The 15,233-nt window shown below is 32.3% G+C and overlaps 1 protein-coding gene across 1 annotated transcript; it reads left to right on the top strand.

Moving 5' to 3' along the window:
* The first annotated feature begins 1,167 nt into the window (after positions 1-1,167).
* Positions 1,168-14,101, top strand: LOC141455419 (tubulin glycylase 3A-like). Its single transcript, XM_074130485.1, has 11 exons — positions 1,168-2,046; positions 3,859-3,949; positions 4,129-4,325; positions 4,407-4,619; positions 6,458-6,649; positions 7,303-7,504; positions 7,910-8,000; positions 10,625-10,795; positions 11,645-11,898; positions 12,314-12,524; positions 13,764-14,101. The coding sequence occupies exons 1-11, from the start codon at positions 1,402-1,404 to the stop codon at positions 14,074-14,076; spliced, it is 2,580 nt and encodes an 859-aa protein (XP_073986586.1). The 5' UTR covers positions 1,168-1,401; the 3' UTR covers positions 14,077-14,101.
* The last annotated feature ends 1,132 nt before the right edge of the window (positions 14,102-15,233 follow it).

Here is a 15,233-nt window from a genome sequence, read left to right as displayed (position 1 = left end):
CACCATCTTGCTCCACTCTTCCTATTTCGGAACACATCTCTTAGCCCGTGCGCCTTTTCAACGTTTCAGTAGCCTATGATCTTCTCTCACTGACCTGGACTACTGACAGCAGAAGGCCAAAACTGCCTTAGTTTGCTCTGTTCAAAATAAACCTCAGTAACTTTAACATTTAGATTCCTTACAAGGTTTCGCCTGGCAATATCCTCTACCTTTCTTACATGCTGTATCTGAGGCCCTTGTATGTATTTGTATCACATTTGTTACCTAGGTAACAGACAAACCTTCCTTCGAAACCCCATTGACAAACTAAGAAGTCTGACCTAATTGAAAAGCCACCTGTAGGCCTCCTTAATTTCCTCCCAATTTTTTGTGTGTGTTATTTCCTATCTCTTTAAATCGCTTAACATTTCAGATAGCTCCAGTGAAGGCTTCAGAAATGATCTTTACTCAAATGTATTTGAGGAAATTCAGCCTTTTAATTAATTACACCCAGGATTGGAATAATGTTGAAACTACTGCAATTTGAAAATAAATAATTTTTATGATATTATTGTGGTATTAATGATATTATTCTCTCATAAGAAAGAGATATTTTTTTTGATAATAGAAATGCTCTTGACCTGTATTTACTCCTGAATTTGGTGTAAAAGAACAAGTGTCTACTCCTGATTTAAGCGCCATTTTGGTACATAAGCTGTGAGAGACTGCGTATCTCATAATAATGAATACTCCTTTAAAATCGAAGAACAAATTCCCAGTGGCAATTCACTATAAAAAAAAAAGTAAAGTCTATTTTTTCAGTCAGGTTTTACATCTAAGTACTGATTATGTGTCGTGGACTGATGCGACTAGTAAACATACTTTACTGTACATTTCTTTTATTAACCATTAAATGAAATCCAAGGCCTAAGACCGGGAGTGGAACCCTGTACATATTAGCTTTGCAGGCCTCTCCTCTATTGATTCGGCTACCTTGGCGCCTAATTCACTGATAATTTGTTAATAGATGGTTGGGTGTTCAAGTCAGTTCAAGTAATATTTTAATTTATTGTTCGTAATATTTATTATGAGATTTCTTGTTAGTTGAAAAAGTGGCACCATATGAAATACAAAATTTCTAATTTAGCCTTAAAAAATAAAATAAAAACCATATGTAAATGACAATGTGAGCATTAAGTAAAATAAAATTTTTTTATACACACATATATTATAACACTTACACATCATTGAAACATAGAAACACTACAGGAAAATTTTTAGTGTATAATGAACGAAGATAAATAACATGTATAAACTTGATGATAATTATATCATTCAAGTAAATTTATATATAGAAAATTTATAATGGAAAAATAAAAACATGAAATGCAGTAATATGCAAGATTCAAAATTATTTGTGTGATGGAAGAGGTAAGTCCTAAACCTGTTGATACAAATACATTTCAAAAATACACGTTAGGTGACATGGACGTACCGTTAAAATATTTTAATCCAAGTAAAGAAAAATACAAAAGGTTTTTGACCAAAAATAATGACAACAAACAAACACTATACGAGAAGAATAATGGAGGCGATAGTATAAAATCAGACTTGAGTAAAGAACGTGGAAATATTCTCTCGAATAGGACATCCTTTGCGCTAAATGCACACCAGACAGCTAAGTCTTGTATAAATGAAAAACTGAGAGCATTGAATACAACAGAAAAGTTCAAAATGAATAACAGAAACAATCAACAAGACAGGAAGCAAGAGCGGCCTAGTGTGCCTAGTTTGCAGCCAAATATTATCAGTGGAATCAACTGTAAATTAACATCTAAAAATCCCTTAAACCTGTTAGCTTTAAATAAAATGGTAAAAGGGTCAACAAGTTCGCTCACACCCACTCAACCATTATTACAAAGAGCTGGTTATCAGTTTAATCAAGGCCCAAGAAATATTAGTTTCCGTAATGAGTACATCATAAATACAAATTCCCATACATTATCACATTTAATATCCAGAGAAAAATACGAACATTTGAAGTTGAAGGCTCAAGGTGCAGTCGGCGTAAGTGTTTTTTACATCAATGTTACATGGTTGTCTGACCTATTTAATATGAAGTGTGCCTTCCATAAGTAGGTGGCAAGAGCCTAGAAGTATTTAGTTTCCTTGATTAGAAACTTTGTTCGTCGTTTTCTACACCTTTGAAGTCCTTCTCAGGAACCGAAAATTAAAATGAAAGAAATATTTACAATATTTTAGAACCACCACTCTGTATTTTTTTTTCTAACATCTAATCAAATATGATTTCAAATACAGAAAACCAAAAATATTTATAATCAAGGTAATCAAAGATGTCCGAAACGTCGAACAGCAATGAAGTTTCTGTTTTTTTATTTTATTTTCCTGTTTCACTCTTATTTATTGAAATTTTATACATTAAATATTATATATATCTATCTCACTCCATAAAGTAAACATCCACCTGTAAGAAAAGTTCTTAACTAAATTAAATCAAAATCAGGTGCACAAAACTTTCTCTTATTTCTTTCCTCACATTCTAACAAACGAAGTTTCTTTAAACATTGATATTTCTCTAAAAATTTAGTAGTCAATTTATTACTAGAGATAAAAGGATTTTTAAGGATTATTACATTATAAACGTGTTGTTGGTTCATTAGATCTTGTTCCTTTTTAAAGAGGAGTAGAAAGGTATGCTCCTCCCCAAAAATAAGGTAAAAAATGTAATATACACTAGTAGATATACCAATTTTAAACAAAATTCTCGAGTTGTTCTAATAAGCAAGGGGTCAAAAGGGGAACGAAGTTATTTTACTTACGTCTTGCGCCTGCATAACAGAACACTAGGTTTCTTTACCCACTTTGATAAGTTGATAAATTTTTATAAGAATGCGAATTTGTAATTTTTAAGTGTGATTGAGAAACTGGGGAAAAGGAAGGATGAGTAAAGCCTAGTGAGTATGAACGAATCGAGAACTTTGCTTTTAACTTTAAGGCGCAACGACCTCCAAGATCATTTACGGCCGAGACCTTTTTGTGCACCAGACAATTAACTGATCAGTCACACTTCCTATCAAAAAGTGTTTTTTATTTAAACACAAGCTTCACTTTTTAAAAGAGTTATTTGACTAATTACTTAAGTAGTTCTTACACACAAAAACCACTAGGACAACCTAATGCTAATGAACACACATCATTATTTATATATTCTATGAACTCTAATATTTAGTTTATATAATGAGGTGTATACATACTATTATGGTGTCAGTTTTATTAAAGTCGTAGCTGAAAACTCGGTCAGTTAACTGAATGGGTCTTACTTTTTTCAAAAAAATCTAAGGGATACTCTCATAGGCTTGAACTCAAACTTTCATTTTGCAAGTAAATCCACGACGTAATCAACTGAAATAATCCCTCCCCTAAATTGAAAATAAATAATCCAAAGGAGTTCAGTGATTCCATATGTTATCACTAGCTGATAAAACAGCAGCTTCTATGGAAGTCTATCATTCTATAAACCGAAAATATGACTTCGAGTAGATGTCTATGTAGATTAATTTAGATTTCAAGCAGCTCAGATCTGTCAATTTTATTTATTTATTATTTTTTCCTGAAGAAATTTATTTTTTGGGTTCTCAGGATAATCAAACAACCAGATTTTATATAATATTTGTCTGAGTAATCTATAAGTAAGAAAACATTTAAAAATAATCCAATTCCAGTAAAATTAGAAACAGTGAATTTTAATATTTTGGTTAGAAAATATTGTGATTCTCTTTGTTTCGAAATCAACATTGTTATTGAAAACTTCTTTTTACATTTTTATTTTAATTGCCAATAATATTTCGATTTTTCTAGGAAGGTAAAGTATTTTGTATAACCACTCATACTAACGGATCTTCAGCAGTAAGAAGAGCACTAATTAAACGTGGCTGGGTTGAAAGATTTTGTAAGTTGTTTCATACTCATATTTACTTATAGACACAAAACATAACTTACATGAGCAGGACACAAAACAATTTTTTTTAAAGTCACATTTATATATGTCGATTGACCACTTTGAAGGAGCTGGTAAACATAGTCTTAAACTCTTAAGAATAATTTGTAATTAAATAATGATATTTATAGCGACTGCGGATTTTAAAGGAATTATGCATAATAAAATCATGAGGGCACCAGATACAGAGGCATTAATTCTATCCAATTTTTTGAAAAGTGGACCAGTTAAATTTTTATGGACAGACAATTCATTAAACTGGTCCTTGGTACATCCTTCAACCATTGTCAATAAATTTCCATCCACAGGAGTTTCATTATGGTCTAAGGTATGCAAAGTTAATTACTAAAATGAAACTCTTTATGGTAGCTTAAAATAAATGTTTAACTATATGTTTTTGTAAATACAGACTGGTCTGTTAAAATTCCTTCAAACTCAACAGTGGACCAATGAATTCGGAAAATCTCATGTAAAATTTCCTAGAACTTTTTCTATTTACAATTTAGAGGATTTAACACACTTTTGTTCGGAATATCGTATAACTGCGTGTGTAAACATGTTGAAGAAATTCTACTATGAAGTATTAGAAGATCATACAAGAACTATCACAGATATTGGCATGGTAATTATTATAAGTTTTATTTTTTATTAAGACAATAATTGGGCCCTGTTATTATAAATTTTAGAGGAATGAAGATAGAATATCTGAAGCTAGTCGCTTTAGATCGATTATAGCTTTTTAAATGTCAAGCAATTAGGTTGATAGGATAGTGGAGAAAAAAGATTTTAAACCTGAATTATCATTAACCTGAATTATTCCATCTTGGCCGGCCATTCAATCCTTCCCACTGCAATTAAAAAGTGCCTAAATTTCCGAATTCACGATATCTTTGTTTGAAATTACTCTAAGAAAATAGAGATGGGTTTTGATTGAATTGGGAGTAGTGCACTCAAGTAACAATACAGTTTCTTCCCTCTGTAAACAACTTAAATTAGCCTCATCGTTCAAGAATTGAGAATTGAAACGAGTAATACCTGGTTCTTTCTTACTACCTGGTTGATTTCAGAATATTAGATTAGATTGTACAAAACGGGCGGTTCCACCAAAAAAGGGGAAGGAACGCAGGCAATCCTGATGCCCATTGTTCCCCGCCCACCCCTCATCTCATGAGAGATACCGGGGTTTAAAAACAAATCCGGCTAAAAATTACCAGATGCTACTATAATAACCTAACAAAGTAGCAACAGGACACTAGGGAGCTTGACGACTCAATCGCCCAGTGCACTGAATAAACCTAGAAAGTTCATTAAGATTACCAGATGCTACAATCTCCGGTAGGGAGACATTTGACCTTCCGAAGACGAGGAATCTAGTTTTAGAATAAACTGGGCACACCTCAACAAAGTGCCTCACAGTTTCATCGGACTCACCACAGCCAGCACAATTTGGCGACTGGATTAGGCCACATTTAAAAAGATGATATGCTAAATTTGCATGTCCACTCAACACCTGAACCAACTGGCGGATCCGGGACCTGCTAAAACCAACCATATCCGTTCTTGACAGGCCAAGGATTTCCCTAGCCTGGCGGCAGTCAGTTCGGGATCTCCACCGTTTCCGATGTTCTTTCAAAATCCACTGTTCCACCTCTGTTCTACAACGTCGATAGGATACAGGGATAATGGGCTGAGGAGTCATTGTTATCAACGCAGCTCCTTCCTTTGCTGTTTCATCAGCAAGTTCGTTACCCGGAATCCCAGAATGACCAGGAGACCAAGCAACCGAAACAGTATTCAAAGCTCCTAACAAATTGAGAGCAGCATGACAAGAATTGACCGAAATTTGGTTCCTACTAGGAGAGGCCAGAGCTTTAATTGCAGCCTGGCTATCCGTGAAGAACCTAACATCAGTGTCGGCAAATCCCTTCCAGCGGAGTAAAGTAGCCGCCATCTCAATGGCAGCCAACTCCGCCTGAAAAACAGATGCATAATTACCAAGATCAAGGCAGGTGCGTTCCCATTGGAACCCAAACTGGGGTCCCCAGATGCAGAGACCAGCACCTGCCCTATCCATCAATGAACCATCCGTAAAAACAGAACAGGCGTTTGTTGATAACTCGACAGCCGAAGCACAAGCCTATTTCAGAATATACTTCCAAACAACACTTGCGGCATATTGCATGCATTTCCCATTAGGGTAAATCAATCTTCTTCTTGGCTACATATTAGTGGATTAAAAAGGAATAACTTCAAACTATGCATGAAGTATTCTTCACTATAATTTAAATACCCCACAAAAAATAAAGACAACTTATTACTAACAAGTTTTAGGACTAATGAAAATCTGTTATTTAACACAATATTGCACTAAGTGAATTCCCAATTCAAACTATTGAAAGTTTATATTAAAAAACTATGATCATTTCAATGAATAAAATTTAATAAAAATATGTTTTTTAGGTAGATATTAGAAGCATTGATTTTGCCATAGAAAGAGTATGCGAATATTTGGGAACCTTTGAACATGCATACATAGATTTCTGGAATTTGTCTGTAGTTTCCGAAGTTGATTGGGAGAACTTTTTAAGTGACTACTACAATTTTGCCCATAATAGATGGAAGATCAGAAACACTGAGCAATATGAATTAGATGTGAGCAATTTATAATAATGACTTTCTTTAAAATTTGTAGTAATAAGTGTTAAGTTGGAACTTATAGATTAATTATAGTTATTATTATTATCATTATTTTGATAAAAATGCATACCAAACCATTTGTGTCATAAATTAGATGCATGTCTTGTTTTCCTCGGGTTCCCAATATTTGAAAATTCCCAAATAAATTTCTGTAAACTAACAACATAATATTAATAATTCATAAATTTTTGGGGGATATGACCTTCTACAGTGATTCTCTAAATGGTGTTCGTACAACACAATGAGTTTCTTTGGGATACCAGTTCCCTCATCCACTTTCGCCATGCGCGGGATTAAATTAGCATTGACTCGTTGTCAATAATTACTGTTGTAGAAAATCTATTTTTACTGAAAAAGAGAAAGAATTCTTAATACAAAACTTTACTAATTTTGAAAGGATCTTAGTAATTACCTTTTAAAAAGGGAATTAGAAATGTAAAATTAAGATGCGGTCTAATTTTATAAACCAGCAAATAATTAATCTGTAATAATTAGAAAATTTCCAACATTTTATTATCATCATAATTAATAGTTATTATTCAATATAAAGTCATTTTCTTTTGCGTCACAATTGCATCACTAATAAACGTATTTACTTTTCTGTGCAGAAACTAATAACAAGTATAAAAGTATGTTTAGACAAAATTAAGATTCATTGGCCAGAAGTACAATTCGAGGGTGTTGAAAATTTATGGCTAATAAAACCGTCTGCTCAAAGTTGTGGACGGGGTATCGTCATTATGAAAACATTGTCCGAAATTAGAAACCATTGTTTAAAGAGGCAACCAGTAATCGTACAGAAGTACATAGGTATCAGTATTATAACTTTTGCCCTTTATTTCTATAAAATTATTTATGAATTCAGAATTTTTATTGCTATGATTATATAAAAAAAAAAGAGAATCGAATGCAAAACTTTCACATAAATAGATTTTTACTTTGTTTTTCCGTAATTCAGAACTTTGATGTTAGTTGAGTTCAGTTTTCAAAGAATCACCAGATCAAATTAGGTAGCCATATCAAGTATATATGAAAGCACTAAATAAGCTCTTCAGTTTAGCTTGAATTTTCATCAAGATTTCCCTTTTTTTCTCTTTTATTTATTTATATTTTTTGTATGTATCTGAACATTTGTATGCCCGACATGAATTTACAATCATTATATTTACATATAAAAGTTTCTAAATTTTATTATAATTATTATTTTGTTTTCAGAGAGACCATTGCTAATTTATAATACAAAATTTGATATAAGACAGTGGTTTCTGGTTACAAACACGTTTCCTCTGAAAATTTATATGTATGGGTAGGTATTTTTATTATATATATTCAATTATATGTTTAATAATTCAGACTGAGCCAGGGTAGTCCCTGTCACTGTTAGTATTGCTCGCTAAGACAGCGGATGTCCTTTCACAAAGAATGTCCTTGTGGACATTGTATCCAGAGCGGTCAGCGCTCTACCTGGCTCTAATTAATTATATCAAATTACGAATAATTTGGTACTCTTCGATAAAATAGTATATGTAATTGAGAAAATTTTACGAACACTGTGGAACAGAAATCAAGACGGATAATTAGCTGCAAAATATAAACTGAGTAGCGCAAATATATTGGAACTGGCTGTCTGGAAAACATCATCCCAGGGTACCACCACATTCTGCCTAGCAATGCTCCGAGTATTTCACACAGTCATCAGATAAAAATAATGATAAATTTTTAGATAAAGGGTCAGTTATCAATTTTGACTTTATAGTCTGAAGAGATCATGTTATTTAATTTTTCCTTTTGCAAATATATTCTGAGAATGAGTTCATTAAGGAAGCTTTTGGGTTGTATCCTAATTGGAATGAACTTTTTCTCAATATCACATTTACTTGTCAATACCACACCCAGAAAATCATTGTGGGTACGCAACTGAATGAATTATAAAAAAAAAAAACAATTAAAGAAACAAACTCCGAAAATAACTAAGCGTTATTGTATTTTAGTATTGATTTGAGCTTATACCACATTTTGCACAATATTGCTAAGTTTACTGTTTCATTTTTTAGGGAGATTTACAGACTGCTTTTGTTCAAATCAACAGTTCCTACGTTCCATTGTAAAACTTCTAGTTTCTGCATATTAACAGTTTACCAAAGAAAACATAATTACCCATTATTAATCTCGAAACAGGTCGTTGGTAAACCTGAAATTCTTTACTCGGTCTTTGATTAGTTTCCTCAGATTATTGTAGTCGAGCTGATCAACTGAAATAACATTTATATTTGTGAGATTAGAATAAAATGGATCAAGGATTAAATTTGAAACGGATTACTTTGAGATAGTTTTCGCCATTGATTCCAATTTCTCTTTTTCTGTGGGGAATTGGGCATTAGATTTCACCGACTATCCGGCAGTATTTTGCTATTCGGTTGTTGGAACAGCAAATCTTTGTCTATCTTATACTTTAATTTATTCTGAGCCAGGGAAAAGTTTATATTCTTCTTCTTTTGATAGTTCTCTTGAGGCGGCAGCTAACTCTTAATGAGTTATTGATTTTTGTTTAATTAGAACGTGAAATGTCTCCATATAATTCAGGTTTGGGACTTCCACTGAGCTCGATAAGGCTGCAAAAAATATTAGGATAAAATCCTAATATTGCATCTAAGATTCATTATTGGTAACTATAATTATTAGTACAGTATAGCTCTTTTTTGTGTTGAGGACAGAGTGCGTGGTTTGTAAAGCAAAGTAATCGGCTATTTATTCACGTGGGGCTTAACGTCCAACTACCAATTAGGTATGAGTGGTTCGTAGCGTTAAGTTGCGACATAATTATATTCTGAGTTTAGGCAGATGCTAACTTCATGCGAGCCACTAGATTTATCGCACATTGGCTACCCTTTGTTCATGGTCCATAAAGCGACCGAATCATAAACACATTCTATATTGGACATTTTTAGTTCATAATGCACGTTCTGGCACGTGATGCATCTTTTCTTTTTTTTTATCTTGATGCACTTAATTTCCGTTTTAAGCGCCTGAGCTCCAGTATTTCTGTTGCTGTCTGTCGCGGGAAAACCATAACCTAACAATCTCTCCATCTGACCGGTCTGTGTCTACACCCCGTCTAGGGAGCAAATCGTTAGAAATATTAGGTATGAATTCTTTCGTTTTTAAGCATTCTGATCCCATTAGTTTGTTTACACTTACCGCCTTGATACATTTAACTCTAAATCCTGTTTCTCCTTAACTCTAATACTGTTTGTGCAACATCGGACTGGCTGTAATTACTTTCCTAACGGATAAAGAGAGTACTCGCGAAATACTGTTTCTTATTTCTCAATTAAAACCTTCAAGTATTTCCTGAAATGGCTTTAAGTCCTCATTTCTATACATGGGCTAGTGTATGACCCTTTCCTGAGACGTCCAGACAGCTGTACTGGCTTTCAGATCAGGCTGTGTGAGACTTCCTGCACATTCTGAATAGTATAGATTCATATTTTTTGGGCGCTCAGTCATTAACGACAAAAATAACTGCCATAAGATGCTATAATTATGCTGCCTTCATAAATGTTTGAACGTAGCCTATTTCTTTAACAACTTTTTATGAAATTGTTTTAATTTTTGTGAACAGTTAATATAAAATTTATAAAAACAACGAAAACTGAACGAAAAGAAAGAAAACCGCAAAGCTAAAATGTAATGTGGTTTTAGGAATTGGTTCTGGTTTAAGCGTAGGATTAATTAGTTTATTTTAGAAATTTGTTGTAAATCATATCAGCGTATCTGCTTTGTCGACTGTTCCCTGAATAGGTGAAAGAAAGGTTATAAGTAATAATCATTTATTATTGAAATTAATGGCATTAACCTTTCTTCTTTTTGGAATAATTAATGATCACCAAAAACCAAGAATAATATTCTACTTTAAAATTACTATTTTAGGAAATGTTACTTGAGATTTTGTTCTAAAGAATATTCCTTACAAAATTTACATGAATCAGTACATTTAAGCAATAATTCCATACAATGGAGATATGAACATATTAAGAAACATAACAACAAACTGCCCAAACAAAATATGTGGGATAGCGATCAATTTCAAGACTACCTAAGGTAAGTGTAAAATATTTATAAGTCTGTAAATACTTTGATACCGGTTTTGAAATTTCGATACTTTACATTTCCCAGCACAAAAAATAAATCTCAATATCTCGCTTTGTAAACATCGGATGCAACATTGCTTTAATATAGACAAAATGTTGTTTCGATCGAATTTTGTTTTGAAAATTGGAAAAATAAATTAGAAAAACCTATTTATAGGTTTTTATCTATTTTTTGAATGTAACATCAATGATTTTCAGTAAACTTTGGGACCAAACTACAACAGCTATGCAAGCGGCTTTTAACGCTTTTCTGGGTCTTTTTTAAGTAACTGCTCCGTCATAAACTTTCTATGAAAAAAATATTTTTTATAATTTTACATTTTTTTCTATGTTTGTATAGTTTATGGAATACGGGTATTTCGCAATCGTAGGTCTTTACGAGTTTCTTTTTAAGGACTATGTTATTATGAACAAACCTACAACAGAAAATTATTTGTAAAAGTTTATGTAAATTATTTGCCGTTATTTTAGTAATAAATTATTTTATGAAGCTAATATTGGACGTTAGACTGGATACTGCTGCCCTTTATCAACACTTATGTAAACATTCTGGCCTCCTAAATACTTCTAAGGGTTGGACACACCTACTTTGTACACTAATCTTTCAGAGAACTTCTTTCTGCAGGCCACCTCGTAAAACAATTTTAATATTTTAAAAATGTTTATGAGATCAAGTTGTCAGAATTTGCTGGAACAAATCCAGAGTATTACTACTTTTCTAATCCCATCCTATGGCAATGCATTTAAGCGTATAGGTGTTTTCAATAAAACAAGCATATTTTTTTTTTTTTTTTTTCAGAAATCGTGGAGAATTAGAAAAATGGAATCAAATCGTTGTACCTGGGATTCGTCGATGCATTGTTGGAGCAATGCTGGCCTGTCAAGAAGGAATGAGCGACAGGCGAAATAGTTTCAATTTATATGGTGCTGATTTTTTGTTAACTGAAGAATTCACACCATTATTAATAGAAATTAATTCTTGTCCATGTATGAGGAATACTACAGATGTAACTTCAAAAATGTGTCCAATGGTATTAGATGATACGATTCAAGGTAAAGAAAAAAATCAATCTGTTTAATAGAATATTTACTTTTTGACATTTAATTTCTCGTAAAAACGCTAAGTATACGATGAGGCTTGTAATTTTGCAACTAAGAGAAATGATCAACTGTAAGATAACCGATTTGTTTGTGAAAATGAATATTTGAAGAAATGGGTTTTGTTGTATGAAATGTGATGAGCAAAGGCTCTGGACTCGGACGAGAGACTAAAGAAATCACAGTGATAAATCCAAGCTGTTAATCCTTTAAATATTCATTTCTTATCAGCCTTTCATGCCTCCTTGCCAAGAACCCCTTATCAACCTTCCAATAAAAAAGAAACTGAAATAATTAAAGAACTTTATTAATTAACTCATTCGCTGAAAATGAATAACCTATTATTTCTTAATTTTGAAAATATTTTTAGTTACGGCCGGAGGTAAGCCATCCACAAATACTGGCCATTTTCAGTTGATATACGATCAGTATATGGGACCTGAAATACCATTTAGAATGTTTGCCGAAGGTAATCGAGAAATGATGGTGACAGGATCAAGGGCACACTTGTACATAATACCAGTTCATCTAAAAGATCTATGTGCTGAGCCTAGATTATTCCAGAATTATAAAAAACGCAAGTCAGTATCATCTAATTCTATCAATCTAAAACAATACAAGATAATTCAGTGGTTTTTGCCGTTTATCAAGAGAAGGCCTCTTTATTTTGAGACTATCGACTAGTTCGAGGATTCAGAACATCTTGAGTTAAAGTTAATTCTTGTAGTTGTAGAAGTTACTGGTACAGTCAGTAAAAAAATTCGGTATTGTGTGAGTGTATTTGGTTTATGTTAAAAAATGAAGTGGACTACCTCAAGAAAAATCTAAGGGCCCTTCCAAACTTAGTTGCTGTTAATATTCTACTACAGTGAAGCGGGATAGACTAAGTTGTTAGTGCACTAACACTCGGAGATGCCGGTACAACTGCGTGAACTTAGATTTTAAGTTCGTAGGAATCTCTTATTTACTGAATGATTAAATGAAGATGTATATTTAATATTTTAAATACAAAATATATGAAAAATACATGACAAGAAATGTATGTACTTATTACAGAATAATATCCAAATAAACACAAATTAAATAATAATGTACTATATTAAAATAAATTAAAAAAAAATAAAATAAAATAAAAAATACACTAACAAAAAAATCAAAGTAATTTTTCAAATAAAACAACATTTCACATCTTAGACAATGGCTCGTAGCCCGTCTGTCGAGTAGCTCTGTTTATAAACATAAGTTCGGAAAATGAATGATCATGTCGACCCGGTGCAACTGTAGTTTCTAAACTATAATACTAATAATATTTCCAATATGCATAACACAAGCGATGAAGAGCTAAACAAAGGAACAGAAATAAAAATATTTGTAATAAATTTTACAATTCAATTCGCTCTTTTTAATTATAATGAGAACGAACTCTTATTTACTGTACGGTGATGGATAGGGTTGTCTGTTTTTTTCAAAGTAGAAACTTGAACACAATCATCCCTCATAAAATTCTTTTAAGACAAAAGCACAAGTCCAAAACATTAATCTCTCTCTGATTACCTACATCAGTAACAGACTAAAACAAATCTTGAGCAAATAATCTCCTCTGGGAAAGGTTACTTTCTTGACTGACTTATATTCGAACCTGAATTTCCGCGTGGTTAGTATGCTTGCCATTAGAACTTATTAACAGAAAGTGAAATTGATGAATCTTAAAAAATAACTCACTATTATTATCATTACAGTTAAAGTTACAGTAACAGTTAATTTTGTAGCAATAAAGTGTAAAATAAAATTTTATTTCGTTTTTTCCATGTACACTAAAGTCATTGGGAAGATAGAAGTTTAAAATATGATAATATATGTTGGTATAAGTCGAAAAAGCCTTGCACATGGATAATTGCTTCAATTGATCCAAAATTTGGTAGTGCAATACCTAAACACCCTGGTGAACCTACTCCACAAGAGCATATCTTATATGTAACTAAAACAATTGGCCACCCAGAAATAACAAAATGGATGGAAACATATAGAGATCGTATATCACGACACTTTGACAAAAAAGGCAACCAAGCAGACTCCAAAAACGATAATATTCAAACCGAAATAAAGGAAATCACCACATCAGTAGCAAAATAAATAACCTCTTCAATATTTTTTAAAAATTATGGTTTATTTTTAATTTAATTCAACTTAATTAATTGCCTAGCAAAAAAAGTAAATTTTTGAAAAAATATCAATTACCACTGTATAAATTCATGTTAGGCACGAATAATTAGATCAAATAATAGCCGATATCGAACGAATTTAATCAAAAATTAAACAGCGGAGAGGATTTTAGGTAAAGTAATGCAGTCAGTAATTACTAAGAGTAAAAAAAAGTGGCTTTGGAGTTTTGGTTATGACTGGATAGAACCCAGTTCGAGAACAGCGTGCAACTACAATCCTAGTAGCTCTATTAAACGTGTAATAGCCTTAATTAATTAATATACTAACTGAAAATAGAACAGTTTCTGCAGCCATGCTTGTTGAACGTGTGATCTAGGAAGACTAACTAGGAAGACTTTAAAATATGAAAATAAACACGCATAACGTTAACGTCTTATTTCCAACTATTATAATGATGTTGGAATCATTAAGGTTTAGTTTAAAGCTACGGATCCTTTAAAGAAGGTAAGGTTTCTTCTCTAGGGTTATGTTGATCCTCATGTTCAGAGGTTCAGCCACTACTCGTTCTTATGCTATCTCATGCATACATTTTACATCTCGGCTGGCCAAGGCATTGCAAATACTTCTTTACACCCTGCAGCTATTTCGATCGAGGATATTCTTTCAAAAAAGCCTATAAAAAGGTCTTGGCCGCCTAGCTTACCATTCGGTGCAAATGTCACATCCATCGCGGTCTACATTATTGAATTGGTTACAATATTTGGCTTAGAGTACCTCCCTTTTTTTTAAATTAATTTTTAACTTAATAAATAGAAATAATAATTATAATAAAATAACTGGAAATGAAGACTTCCACTTGGAATAATTTCTATGAATAACAAACTGATAATCTTATAAATTTAAGTGCATTATTCTCTTCTAAATTTATTAAGGAATTTTGAAATGGCCATATTAAAGAAATCCAAGTCAATTTAATTGGTCGCCTACATCTTACAAAAAATAGGGAAATGGAAGACGTGCAGTTAGTACATTAAATGGATAAGAATTTCGTTTAGAGTGACAATGGATATTTAAAGAAATTAAAGAAAGAAAGTAAGGACTATCAATTTGTAAATATTTGAAAAGAA

The sequence above is a fragment of the Rhodnius prolixus genome, unplaced genomic scaffold (genome assembly GCF_049639745.1).
Source record: "Rhodnius prolixus isolate KJV_2025 unplaced genomic scaffold, Rpr scaffold_4, whole genome shotgun sequence".
Lineage (NCBI taxonomy): Eukaryota > Metazoa > Arthropoda > Insecta > Hemiptera > Reduviidae > Rhodnius > Rhodnius prolixus.
This window is presented reverse-complemented; position numbering and strand designations above follow the sequence as displayed.

Coding starts and splice junctions, on each gene's coding strand:
- LOC141455419 (XM_074130485.1), top strand. CDS start 1,402: ATGGAAGAGGTAAGTCCTAAACCTGTTGATACAAATACATTTCAAAAA. Junction 3,950..4,128: donor TGGCTGGGTTGAAAGATTTT/GTAAGTTGTTTC, acceptor TGATATTTATAG/CGACTGCGGATTTTAAAGGA. Junction 10,796..11,644: donor CAATTTCAAGACTACCTAAG/GTAAGTGTAAAA, acceptor TTTTTTTTTCAG/AAATCGTGGAGAATTAGAAA.